This window comes from Sus scrofa, chromosome 18, assembly GCF_054392235.1.
Source record: "Sus scrofa isolate SSC_HxYL_T2T_F1_AM1 chromosome 18, Sscrofa_HxYL_maternal_Yorkshire_Landrace_v2.0, whole genome shotgun sequence".
NCBI classification, from domain to species: domain Eukaryota; kingdom Metazoa; phylum Chordata; class Mammalia; order Artiodactyla; family Suidae; genus Sus; species Sus scrofa.
This window is the reverse complement of record NC_139400.1, coordinates 47,740,519-47,754,367: the sequence shown is the minus strand read 5'-3', so window position 1 is coordinate 47,754,367 and position 13,849 is coordinate 47,740,519. Positions and strand designations below refer to the sequence as shown.

Genomic DNA, 13,849 nt, shown 5'->3' with positions numbered 1-13,849 from the left:
CGTAGAAACACATAGAAGCATTAAGTTACTTCACACAAAGCAATCTGGCCTTTCTTTTCTTTCCCCTCACACCATATTTACCATGAAAGAAAACCAGACAGATACATATTATACATTTACGACTATGATTTATTTAATTTTTTTTTTTAGGGCCGCATGTGCAGCTTATGGAAGTTCCCAGGCTAGGGTTCGAATTGCAGCTGCAGGTGCCAACCTATACCACAGCCACAGCAACATAGGAGCTGAGCCACGTCTGTGACCTTCACTACAGCTCATGGCAATGCCAGATACTTAATCCACTGAGGGAGGCCAGAGATCAAGCCAGCATCCTCGTGGATACTTGTCGGTTCTTTACCTCAGAGCCACAGTGGGAACTCCCACAGCTATAATATAAGTTACTAATAGTAATACAAACTAACAATTACACAAACTAATGATTACATAATAACTACATGTCAAACATGTTCTAGGCACATTACACATATGAACTCATTTACTCTCCCCGATAATCCCCTGAGATGGGTAACATCATTACACCAATTTACAAAAAGGTAACTAAGGTAGGTAAGATTAAATGATTTGCCCAAGTCGCAGAGCCACTAAATGGCAAAGCCAGAATCTGAACGCAAGTAGCCTGGATCTGGAGTCCATGCTTTTTACAATGCTATTCTCTTTAGAAAGCCCATGGATTGTGCAAATTTATAGATATAATAAAATATTCTATAAAGGATACTTAAAAGTCAGTCAAAGTTTAATACAAATGCCTTAAAACTATAGGCACACTTTAGCTATAATCCTACATCAAAAAGTTACCCCCATATAGGAAGTTAACTGTATCCATGGCCAGATTAGTGTTATTATAGCTAAAACATGAGTTTTCGCAGTTTTAAATTACATTCAGAATTAACATAGACCCATTATTTCTTCAAACCACTAAGAAATATATCACATAAAAGATACAATGGTCATGAAAAGATAACTTAAGATAAATGCTAGTGTTTAAAATCTGAATCAAAATAAGATCAAAAATTTAATGAATGCTACTACAGAAAATTTAAAGAAACATATTTCTATAAGCAAAATTTCCTAAAATTTTAAAAAATATTTGACCACCTAAAGAAGAAACCTGTATTTCTAGAAGAAAAAAACCCTAAAGATTTTGAAAATATTTGTTGACTACCTACCTCTCCATGATTGAAAAAGAAGCACAACACCGTAACCAGGCCTCCTAATCGGCTGCCACTGGAAAAGAGATAAGAAAATGCAACTTGAACAATAGAAACCAGGTCAATCCTAGTAAAACCTTGAAATAATACAGCATGATACTCTGCTAGTACTACAAAAAGTTTTAGCCACACCAGAACTCTACTATACTTATTTATAAAATAGCTTATTTCCTCAAGTGTATCATTTGTCAAAGCAAGTTTCATTTTTTTAAAAAATCATTTACCATCTTTGAAATGTACAGAAAAACACACAAACTGATAAGGAATTTAAAAAGTTCTTAATAGTCATTTCACTGGGTATCATGCAACCTGATCTTTCCTTTTCTTTGTTTTTTTTTTTTTTTTGTAATTCTTTAGTACTACATATTAGTGTCCCTCAGCATTTCTCAATCTATTTTTCTTGGTATATGATACACAGAAGAGGGGATGGGAGGACGTGCAGGAAAGTGCTTTATGGTCATAAAGCTGGAAATCGTCACATTGTCTCCTGCTCTTGGAAATTCACAAATCATGTTAGCACATTAAAGATTCCGCTAATCAGTATTTCTCAAACCCCATCTCCAAGCTACTTTTCTACAGAACATGCTTGGAAAACACTAGTTTACAGATAAAGTTTTATCTCTCATTCGTTTTCAAAAGATTGGAAAATACAACACAAATACCAAAACAGGAGAATCTGGCTTACAAGTCTAGCTAAGAACCCACAATGGTATGATTTGGCAGTCCTAACAATTAAACTCTCATTTGCTCAGGTAAGAGTGAAATACTTGCCCACTCTCCTGCCACCCCAGTCAGCAGCATCTGAGCAGGGGAAAGAAAGGCTGTTTTTAGGTTTGTTCCATCATTTCTTTCATCTCTACTCATGAGCTCTTCTTACTCTCTTTAATTTAGATCACGTTCCTTTCTCATTATTTTACTCAAATATCTCTCCTTTCTATCCATCCAACAAATACGTGTATAACACAGAGAAGTAACAAAGAATCAGACACAGGAATTCTAGGCCATTATATCTGTTCTTCAGGATGCAGAAATGAGGAAACACAGAGAAGATACAAGAGAAGGCAGCACACGAAGCGAGCACACACACCCTCTGCACTTCCCCCAGAAGAGACAGGAAGGGCTGGGATCCCCTGCAAGGGGGCAGTCAGCCTCGACCCAAGAGGAGGGTGTAGTTTACATGTCCAGTGTCAAGGACTATAGAGTATGGGGTTGCCATTTTCAGAGTCAGAGCATGGAGACACTTGCTGCTCAAGAGATGAGGTGGCAGTGCTAAAGGTTGGAGGGAAAAGGAGGCGGGTGTCTGAAATAATACTTGCATTTAAGGGGAGAGATAAGGAGGGAAAACAGAGAGCTATATAGAGCCATCTTTAAGGGAGCAACTGAAGCTCAAGATCACAAATTCATACAGATGCTAATGGTAGGGACTGTGTGATTTTTCTCTACCAGTTATTAACTTAGACTGGCACAAATGAAATACAAAGCGGCAAAGGAGTGGCCAGGGAGTAGGTGAAGTGATGGATCACAGAAATAAGAGGGATAGATAAAGAGCCAGAAAGTAGGACAGGCCAGCGAGCAGAAGTCAGGGTTCTCTCCTCAGAGATGCAGTATGACTACTTCAAGAGACCAGCAAGCAAGCAAACCCTAGCCCTCACTGCAAGTGATGAGACTTTGGCAAGCTTAACAATGAGTAATGGGCTTAGATAAATAATTATGTATTTAAACACTAGATGTTAAATAGATAAATTTATTTTAATAATTTAAGCATATTCTAACAAGACAAAAAGTCTACATATTTTAAAGGTCTATATATTTTAAAAATGGTTTCCTCCTAGCCACTCTCCCCTCATCCCATTCAACTAAGATAATCAGCAATGATATTCGAGTGTGTCCATTCTTCCAAATTTTTGTCTCCATATAAATATATTTTGTAATGTTTTTTAACATCCCTCTGAAATGTCCCTTTTATAATTAATCTATCATAAAGATTATTCCTTATCAATACATGTAATCCAAGGCATTCTTTTGAATAGATGTCAAATACTGCATAGTACAAACATACTGCAATTCGTTCAGCCTTTTCACTGTTATTGGACATACAGATGTTTTTTAATTCCTTGCTATAATTTTAAAAATGTTAAAATAACATCTTTGCACATGTAAAAACTGACGCTTTTATCTCTATTGGATATACCTGACTTGTAAGACTGCCAAATCAAAGAACATGAACTTTCCAGAAAAGCCATTCTAGTCCCCACCCCCACCACTGTATGATGGGTGCATTTCCCCGTTTCCCTGTAACACGGCACCAAATGCGCCCCAATCCTTTTACACTTTGCCCACTGAATGGTGGAAATTTTTTTCTCGCTGCTATTGTGATTTGTACTTCCTTCCCACTTGTGCACAGCATCATTCTAGTGAGTTGTTTTTGTCTGTTTGACAATGTTCATTTCCTCCTCTGTAAACTGCCTGTTCGCAGTCTTGTCTGTTTTTCTATTGGATTCTATTTCCCCATTTAAACATTAGGGATATCTAAGTTTTATCATCATTATGTGTGACAAACACTTTGGATATAATTTATGGAGTATTCTGCCAGAAAAAAAATTAATTTTTGTGTAGTTAATTTTATAGTAAAATGTCAGTATTTTTCTTTATTTCTGCACTTCTTATTTTGCCTGTGAAGGTCTTCTGCAGCTCAAAATTATATAGTGTTCTATTATAATATACGTTATGGCCCAGCATCTTTCATGATTATAGCTCTTTGCTTAATTAAGCAGGGAGGCAGATTTTCTGGTATAAGTTCATGCCCTGCATAGCCAGGAGGGGAGATTAAACTTTGCTTATTGACAAAGACTGTTCTAAGTTACAATCACTAGGAAATGCTGTGACATTTCATGAATCTAGAATAGTGTCTCCAGCATTTACCCTCAGGTCCTTGGAGACTACCACATAGCTCATTTTATTTTGCTGAACAGAAAGATTTAGTATTCAGAATACTTAAAATTGTTTTTTGTTTTTTGGTTTTTTTTCCCCCATTACAGTTCAGCATTCCCCTGCAGTTAAAAAAAATAAAAATTAAAAAAAAAGGTTTTTTTCTGCAATATTACCACCACTGTCAGAAAATATGAAAGCTCCTATTGCACAAATTTTAAAGCATCTAAGCTTGCTAAACATTTATCACATTTACACTTACACCCCACTCGCACCTTTTGAGCCTTGGCTTCTTGAGGTATAAAATGAGGGGGTAGTAACATAAAAGATCTTAAAAATACTTTTCAGTTCTAACATTTAATAATTTTATAATTAGCTTATTTCCCAAATCCTAAGTGAAGTGGATTCCAATCAGTCATCACACTTTGGCAGGCTTTGTTAATCATCCAGGTTTTTACCTCTATTTACCAAAGCATAATGAAACATGCAAAGTTCAAAGAGAAAACAAAAATAATTACAGCTGATTCAAAATGATATTAAATTACCCTTGGAATGAGTTTTCTTCCTGTGTAAATGCTTAAGAAAGAGAATATGAGAGAATAATTTGGAAATAAATCAATTAAGAGAGTTTCTGGTCTCCAGTTTGACATGTAAGTTTCAGCATCTGCCAGACAAAAAAATGCCCACCAGGCCAGGCCGAGCGTCTTCCTTAAACTTAGTGCTCTGGAATGAGAATACTCCCAAACACTAAGGAGTGGGAACACTCCAGAACACTAAGGAAACAAAAAGTAAAGGCAAGAAAGAGAATGAGAACTATGAAGTCTGAGAAAAGTTCTCAGATTGGTCCCTCCAGTCTGTTACACACAAATAACTATGTCTTTAATTAAACTCTTTGTCTGCAAGATCCAAGACAGAGAATATTTTATTTACTAAGTTGTGAACTTTCTAATTCATCACTGCAGCGGCCGTGGCACCTAATACTGAGCCTTGCACAGGGCAGAGATTGAAAAGTTATCTGAAGTGCGGGGGAGCCAAGGAAATACAGGAGGCCAAGGAAGGGAACTAGCCTGATGGCACAGTTCCGAAGGCAGGGTTCCTAACCGAGGAAAAAAAAGCCTACCCGCCAACACAGTTCCGAGGACAGGTTTAGAAACAGGGAAAGGGGCTTACCCGGTGCTACAGTTCCGAGGGCAAGTTCTAAAAATAATGAGGCTCACCTGCTAACCCGACAACAACGACAACAATGATAAAGTGAAGGCTTTGCACAATAGCGCAAGAATAAAAATTGCTTCTTGGAAAATTCAGTCTTTCCTGTTATTTACTTATTACTCAGCCTTTTCTGTTGTTTGTTATTCCTTGTTATTTTTCTATATTGTTTTGTGATTCAATAAAATTGGAACAACAAATATTGGAACAGTAATAAAATAGTAAGAGTTTCACCTTGGTGAAATTCCCCCTATTCAGATCTAATGCAAGCAAAAACAAAGTGTTCATTGGATTGTTACAAGTAAAAATAGGTTTTAGAGTAAGGTAATTGTGGAGTGTACAATAGGTTAGAAAAGGTTAGACATACATCATTCTTGATGGAAAAATATAATCTTGCTTTTAATAAGTTTTGTAGGGAGCTTTTAAGTTTTATGAAATTAAGTTGCTCTGATATAAAAAATATTTTCTCATACTGTCCTCTGACCATAATGCTTTTAAGTTAGTACCTCAAGCTTTAATCTAAAAAAGAGTTTTTGTAAATGTTAAGTTCTTGTGCTTGTGACCTTTCTAGTTGTTAAAGTTTAGTTTAAAACAATAATGGGCGGCGCTTGCTAAAAGTAACCACAAGACGTTTTTATACCGAATTGCCTTATTTTCATATATATGATTTTTCCACATAATGTTTTGTACCCATTATAATTTTGCATGATGCATCATATCCATTAGTTTTGATTAAAATTCTCAGAACACATTGTATATCTACTGTACCATGTAGTCTAAAATTTAACCTTTGAGAATATGATCTAAGCACTGTGATGTAAGTTACAATTAAGCTGTCTATATAAACTGTTACCTACACTTAAAAAATCTGAGCAGTCCAGTGCCCTGAAAGTAGGGACAAAGAGGCTGTCTCTGTGTGCTTCACCGACACTGTCCATCCCCGGAGGGAATACCCTGGCTGCTGGAGCTGGACTCCGGCACTGAAGAGTAAGTGAAAACACAAAAACTATTCCATTGGAGGACCACTGGCATTCATTTTGGGGGAATCTTGAAGTCAAACATACAATGCCTCACATTACTGCTCCTGGGACCTCCGTTCCACAGTGAACGTCTCCCTTTCCCACCCTCAGCTCTACCCAGATCCTTCCTTCTCTTCCTGCCTTGAAACGTCACCCTGCTCTGCAAGTCCCTCTGTCATGCTCTGTATGGCTCTAGGTCCGGAGGTGAGGCCAGCAGGCTCCTTCTACTGTCAATTCCAGGTACTGCTCCGGAACCCCTCGTCAAACCCCACTCATCTGAGCTCACTTCTCTCACAGGCCCTCCTCCGAACAGTTATCTCCCAACACTCCAGCTCATTCCCCACTATTCATAGCTTTCTCCTTCCGCACAGGCAGGCCTAGCTTCTTAACTCTCCGTTGAACACCACTGGAGAAAATCATACCAATGTGTGCAAATCTGTGCTGTCCTAAAAGAACAATAACAACAACAACAACAAAACCCCAAATAAAAACCACCTGCCCAGTCATAAAGCTTCTCGAACTCAGCCTCCTCAAAACCTCAGTCTGTCTGCATCCCTCCATCCACCTGCTACGCTAGCTCAGGCCCCCATCCTCTTTCACATGGACAACTTCACCTGGACAACATGCAGCTTTGCGACATCCAGGCTCGCTCCTCCTACAGTGTACCATCATTAAAAATAAATTAATTCAAACATGCTAATGCCATCCACTCAATCCTCCACTGGCATCCCATTGTTCTTCGCAGCAAATTCAAACACCTAAACATGTCTAAAATGCCCTGTGGGATCTGGCCCCTGCACACACTTGCAGAGTCCTTTAGTGATTTTTTTCTCCTACACCAAGGGCTTATTCCAATTGCACTGTCCTTGTCACAGTTCCTCAAACTAGATCATGCTGTCCACAGTGTGCAAAACGGCCTGGAGGGAGGAGGACTGATGGCAGCTGGGGCAGTCCTAGAGGAAGAATGGCCTGGTGTCCTAGTAAGAGGGACGCTGGGCTGTCCCAGAGAGAGGGACAGCACACCAGGGTGCCTCAGGGAAACAGAACATTGGGTACAAAGAAAGAAGTGCAAGGATACCAGAGATCTTCTGAAAAAAAACTAATAGGGTTTTGTGACTTGGATTTGAGAGGTAACAAAAGGGGAAAGTCATGGATATCTTCTCAGGGTCAGACTTTGGCAATAGTGCGGTTAAGTATTATTTGCTGAGACAGTGACATAAAAGGGACAGACTTTGTAAAAAAGACACCAATATTGTCAACCAATAACTTCCATCAATTTATGCATGCTGAAGAGAAATACTTAGCTTTTAAATATTCATATACAACTGTTAGACCAAATGATTAAAGATGTGCTAGCAGGCTGAGTTAATAGAACATTCAAAAGAACCAAAAAAAAAAAAAAAAAAAAAACCCACAGAGCTGGTGAAATTCACAGCCTATTTGAGACACGTTTTTAACCAAAAACTCAGGCTGCATAAACAGTAGGAGCTTGATTTTGTATTGAAGAATTATAAAATGTCAAATAAAACAATGGAACCAAAAACAGCATAAAGAATAAGAAATTCAACTTTCCCTTAAAAGAGGTGGGTGGCAAGGGAGGGGCAAGAAATTGATATAAAAAAAAAAAAAAAAAAAAAAAAACGGAGTCACTTCACTGGTGACTTTGGGTAGGATCATGAGAAGACAGAGTAGGAAAACTGGTTATATTAACTGCAAGTATTCACTTCGGGATAGAAAGGGGGCATTAAGCAAAATTAAAAGGCACGTTGACATACAGATTAATCTTCCAGGCCCTTGAGGCTTCTGGAACTTATCTAGAAATAAAGTAGTTTTTAAAAGAATTCCAGTATCAAAGAAGCCACTATGAACCACCAATGACCAAAGGAAAAAGGTGAGAAAAGAAAATCAGAAGAGAATTTTCCTTGTACTCTGTGACTGGTTGGTTGGTTCCTCAGATGGAAAAGGCATTTTCTGATGATCACCTATGTCTACAAAAAAAAAAAAAAAAAAAAAAAAGGCCAGGCTTTTTCTCACAAAAGCTGAGAAGCAGTGGAGAACTGAGTGGAAGCAGAGACAGGTTAATATTCAAAAGAGGAGGAAGAGTCAGAGTGGCCTCAGAGATACTGAGCAGCAGACATTAAATGTACAGAAGTTCAGAAGAAAGATCATTAAAAAGATCTCCTCAAAAAACTCCCTTAATACGGAGTTCCCTTCATGGCTCAGCAGGTAACGGACCAACTAGAGGATCCATGAGATTGCAGGTTCGATCCCTGGCCTTGCTCAGTAGGTTAAGGATCTGGCATTGCCATGAGCTGTGGTTTAGGTCACAGATGCAGCTTGGATCCTGTATTGCTGCAGCTGTGGCGTAGGCTGGCAGCTGGAGCCCCAATTTGACCCCTAGCCTGGGAACTTCCATATGCTGTGGGTGAGGCCCTAAAAAGCAAAACAAACAAACAAACAAAAAAAAAACTACACAAAAAAACAGGTGTTCTTATTCATCACCAAAGGAAATAAAATATACTACTTTATTAATTTTGGCTTAAAAAACCATTAGAATAAAAACTCTGACAAACATACTGAAACATCGAGGTCAGACCATCCAGAACTGTAGGGCACAATCCTGAATGGAGAAGAAGGAGCCAGTGAAAGAAGTGCCATCGCAAAAAACACACACTCAAAACACAGAAACACTGCCACACACCATATGCTACCATTCACTCCAAGCTGTAATGGGTCAAAAAAATTATTCTTAGAAAAATTAATGGATCACAAAGTCACATATATGAGAACTAAAAAGGAGCAAAATAGGACCCTGATAAATGGTAATATTAGAAAGAGTAAACTTCGACATGTCAAACTAAAACAATGCCCACAGTTTTTTCAAAATTACACAATATATCATATTTAAGAATATATATACTAAATGCCCATCAACAGAGGAGTGGATAAAGAAGATGTGGTACCTATACACAATGGAATATTACTCAGCCATTAAAAGGAAAGAAATAATCGCATTTGCAGCAACATGGACGGATCTAGAAATTATCATGTTAAGTGGAGTTAGTCAGTCAGTGAGACACCAACATGAAATGTTATCATATGTGAAATCGAAAAAAAGGACATAATGAACTTCTTTGCAGAACAGATAATGACTAACAGACTTTGAAAAACTTCTGGTTTCCAAATGAGACAGGTTGCAGGGTCGGGGGGTACACTGAGGGTTTGGGATGGAAATGCTATAAAACTTGGTTGTGATGATCATTGTACAACTATAAATGTAATAAAATTCATTGAGTAATAAAAAAAGAGTATATACAGCGGGGGTAAAGCTATAAAGAAAAGCAAGGAAAAAACTAACCCCAAAGTTAGGATGCCATTTCCTCCGAGGCTTGGGAGAAGGGAAGGAAATGCATTAAGGAGGAATTTTAAGTGAACGAAAGCTTCCAAAGGTGACATTTCTTAATCTGTGTGATGGGTACATAGGCGTTCACTCACCTTATTTGTTTAAAAATATATGTAAAGATCTTATACAATTCCATATGTAGGACACATTTCACACTAAAAAAGTTTTATAAGAGAGTGTAGTAGGTGATAAAGTATTCAAAAAGATGCACAAAACATGAAGTAAGAAATTACACATAGCTATTTCTTTTTTTTTTTTGTCTTTTTGTCTTTTTGTCTTTTTGTCTTTTTGCTATTTCTTTGGGCCGCTCCCACGGCATATGGAGGTTCCCAGGATAGGGTTCGAATCAGAGCTGTAGCCACTGGCCTTTGTACACCAGAGCCACAGCAATGCAGGATCCAAGCCGCGTCTGTGACCTACACCACAGCTCACGGCAACGCCGGATCCTTAACCCACCGAGCAAGGGCAGGGACCGAACCCGCAACCTCATGGTTCCTAGTCAGATTCGTTAACCACTGCGCCACGACTGGAACTCCCATAGCTATTTCTTATAAGACCCTAAAAGTAAAGTGCCAGAGGCCAGCTCCGGTGGCCAGGGAGTGTACACTTTTTCCCCAATGGAGAGGGACATGGCATCAGCAAATGTACATACAGAGACAGTCTCTTTGTCCCTTCTTTCAGGGCTCTGGACTGCTCAAATTTTATTGGCATAAGTGGTTGATTATATAGACAGTTTTTCACTACAGATTACATCATAGTGTTAAAAGCACATTGGTTAACTTTTACATGGTACAGCAGCTATACATCACGTTCTAATATCTTTGTCTTAACTAAATTTAGTGAGTACAATTTAAGGGCAATTAGGTACAATACATCATGTGGAAAGGAGACAGTACAAATCATCCCATGGCCAGCCAGTCTCCACAAGTGAAGAGGTCATGGACATAAGAATTGGGCACTCACAAATCTTGTTTTTAGACTGGTGTTTATCTTTAAAGTGTTATGGCAAGGAGACAGTGTAAGAAAATATAACTAGCTATCACTTAAAAGTTTTTATAACTCATAGCTAGGTGTCTTTTGGTCAAGAATAACATATGCCTAACTTTTATGAATCTCATTAAAATCCTAACTCTAAAGTTTACTATAACTAGTTAGTAGATAAACACTATATATTAATTAAGTTGGATATGAATAGGGAAAAGTCCTTCAGGATGAAATTTTTATTATATTATTGTTTTAACTTTGTTAAATCACAAATCGCCACAGGAAAATAAGAATAGAAAATAAGAATAATAAGCAAATGATCAGGAAAGACTGAGGAAAACTGAATAACAAATAAAACAACAGGAAAGACTACGTCACCCGAGAAACAATCCATGTTCTCTGGCGCAAACATGGAAATTGTTTTCCCAGGAAAGCCCCAATTCTTCCCCATAAACATCAAAATGAGAGCTGTGTAACCTGAGGCCTGCTCTCGGCTTGTACCGTACAGGCAGGCTTTTATCCTGACCAAAAGCCCACCTTTGGCTTATACCGTTCAGGTGAGCTCCCTTCCTTGGTTAGGAACTTGCCTTCAGGTTTTTCTGCCATCAGCCAAGGTCTTTTTTTTTTTTTTTTTGAGTCCTTGCATCTCCTTTGCTCCCTACAGTAAAGGTCAGTAAAAGTATTTTCCATGGAAGACAACAAACAAAAGCCCAAGTAGGCAGCAGTGCCAGCAGGGGTACCAGGCAGTAGAGACGGTCACTCAGTGTGAGCTGAGCTGGCCCCATGATGAGTCATCAACTCTACTCACTGCCCACTGTTTCCTCCAGAAGATCTGCTCAGATGCTGCTTAATCTAGAGAGTCAAATGCTGAAGTGCCTAAATACCAAAAAAGGGGTATTTTCTGGGCACCCTTGAATAGGATGCTAAAAGGAAAGGGCTCAAAGATTCTATTACAAGATCTAAAAGTCATACTCAAACTCAGGTGCTTTAATGATTTAACACTATTTCTTCTGTCTTAAGAATTGTGAGGAAGGAGTTTTCATCTATCCCTCAGCTACGGTTTTGATGAGAGGCATAGGAACTCTAAAGATGGTAGCAGCTGCAATCAGTGAGAGATGAACTCTAGAAAGAAAATGAAGCACAAAAAGACAGAAACAGAGTCCCCTTAGGCTGGCCACAGTGCTTCTCTGTGAAAACCTTAAGTAGTTTTATGCATTATTTTACCATCCTTATAAAAACCAAACAAAAGAATGGCTTGGCCTGGCTGCCAGGTAATCACTGCAAAAGGGGGCAGGTGGTACAGGTGGATGGAACCACGTCCTCACCATCAGTGAGAATGGACTATAGGAGAGGAAGGGACAGGAGTCGTAAGACTAGATTGGGGGTCACAAGGACAACCCAAGGAGTAGTCCCATTAGAAAGTCATGTGTCAAAGTTCCCGTCATGGCTCAATGGTTAACAAATCCAACTAGGAACCATGAGATTGAGGGTTCAATCCCTGGCCTTGCTCAGTGGGTTAAGGATCAGGCATTGCCCTGAGCTGTGGGGTAGGTTACAGACGCAGCTCGGATCTGGCGTTGCTGTGGCTCTGGCATAGGCTGGCAGCTACAGCTCCAATTAGAACCCTAGCCTGGGAACCTCCATATGGCACGAGTACGGGCCTAGAAAAGACCCAAAAAAAAAAAAAAAAAAAAAAAAGGAAAGAAAGAAAATCATGTGTCAATTTTGGAATGATAAGACATGTTCATATTCCTTGGCAGAAGGGAAGGAACTAAGAAAGACAGATTGAAGGACACTAATAAAGAAATTAACTGCTTGGTAGCAAGTAGGAATGAACTCTGTAACATCAACAGCGAGACGATCTTAAAACAAAAGCACATCTTCCAGTGGACATCCTTCTTCCAGGATGTCCTCAATTGATGTACCACTAATAGAAATATTCACCCTCAAAAAACAAAATTTGTTTTGACTTCCTTTGAATTTCAAAGCAAGGTGAAATGGCTGAAACCAAGTAACTGGGGAACTACATGTAATTCTGGGACACACACACACACACTCTATCAGGGGAGTAATAGAGACCAGAAACAAGTGGAGAAGGAGGGCAGGAGGGAGAGGTGACACAAGAAGAACAGGCCACCTTGGTTAAAAGGGATTTCAAATGCCCAGTTTCAGTTTTTGTGAGGCCCAAATACTATGCTTTCTGCCCCTAATTCCATAAGACCTCTATATCCCAGTATCACACTTCCTTTTTTATTGAGCTCTTCAGAGTAGTTCTGGCAAGCTATTTACAAAAACAAAAAAGAAATCCTGTTTAGCAACTGTTATTATTTTTACATTTTTTCTTTGGCCAGGCCGGTGGCATGTGTAAGTTCCTGGGCCTGGGACCCACGCCACAGCAGAAACCCAAGCTGCTACAGTGACAACGTCAGATCCTTAACCTGATGAGCCACAAGAGAACTCCATGCACACATCTTTTATATCAACAAAATTTATAATGGATTTTATGTATCAGTGCATTTTTTTCCAGAGAGCTGGTTAAACATTTACCAGCACACACCACTGCTTAGGGAAAAGGATTAATAGCTATAGATACAGTCCAATCTACTCTTACTCAACACAGCAGGATGGACTAGTGAGAGAGAACCCTGCACTCCAGAATACTACTAAAATCAAACTAAACTACAAAGAATCAAACGATTACGTCTACTTGCACGATAACTGCCCTTTGGGAGCAAGAAAGGTTTTGGCATCTATTAGTAAGAGAGTTCCATTTCCCAGGAACATAGGCATTTCCCCCAAAAGAAGCAAGGGGGACTTTCCTAACTGCCCGTAACTACTCTCGAATGTCCCCTCCTCTCCGCAGAACAGAGACTTGCACACGTGGGGTCTTGAGAAACTGGCCTGCAGAAACTGTCAGTCTGTGGCAGTTAGCCAGAAACTGTTAGGGTATGTATCTTATGAAATAAATGTTACTACGAATTAACAGCACAGCTTTTAGAAGATAATTAGCAACAGGTATTTTAAAGCCATACTAAAATGCTGAGAATTCCAGACAGAAAAGTACATCATGAACAGTTTATGTC

The 13,849-nt window shown here is 39.0% G+C and overlaps 1 protein-coding gene across 12 annotated transcripts in view; it reads right to left on the bottom strand.

Moving 5' to 3' along the window:
- Positions 1-13,849, bottom strand: part of DPY19L1 (dpy-19 like C-mannosyltransferase 1) — a 313,514-nt gene that overhangs the window by 241,295 nt on the left and 58,370 nt on the right. For all 12 annotated transcript variants that reach the window (XR_014834285.1, XR_014834287.1, XR_014834286.1 and 9 more), the window contains one exon: positions 1,185-1,242. Coding sequence is in view for 9 of the 12 variants with exons in the window: in XM_085005867.1 (XP_084861993.1) it covers positions 1,185-1,242 (58 nt within the window). In the remaining 3 variants the exon portion in view is untranslated. The remainder of the gene's footprint in view (positions 1-1,184; positions 1,243-13,849) is intronic.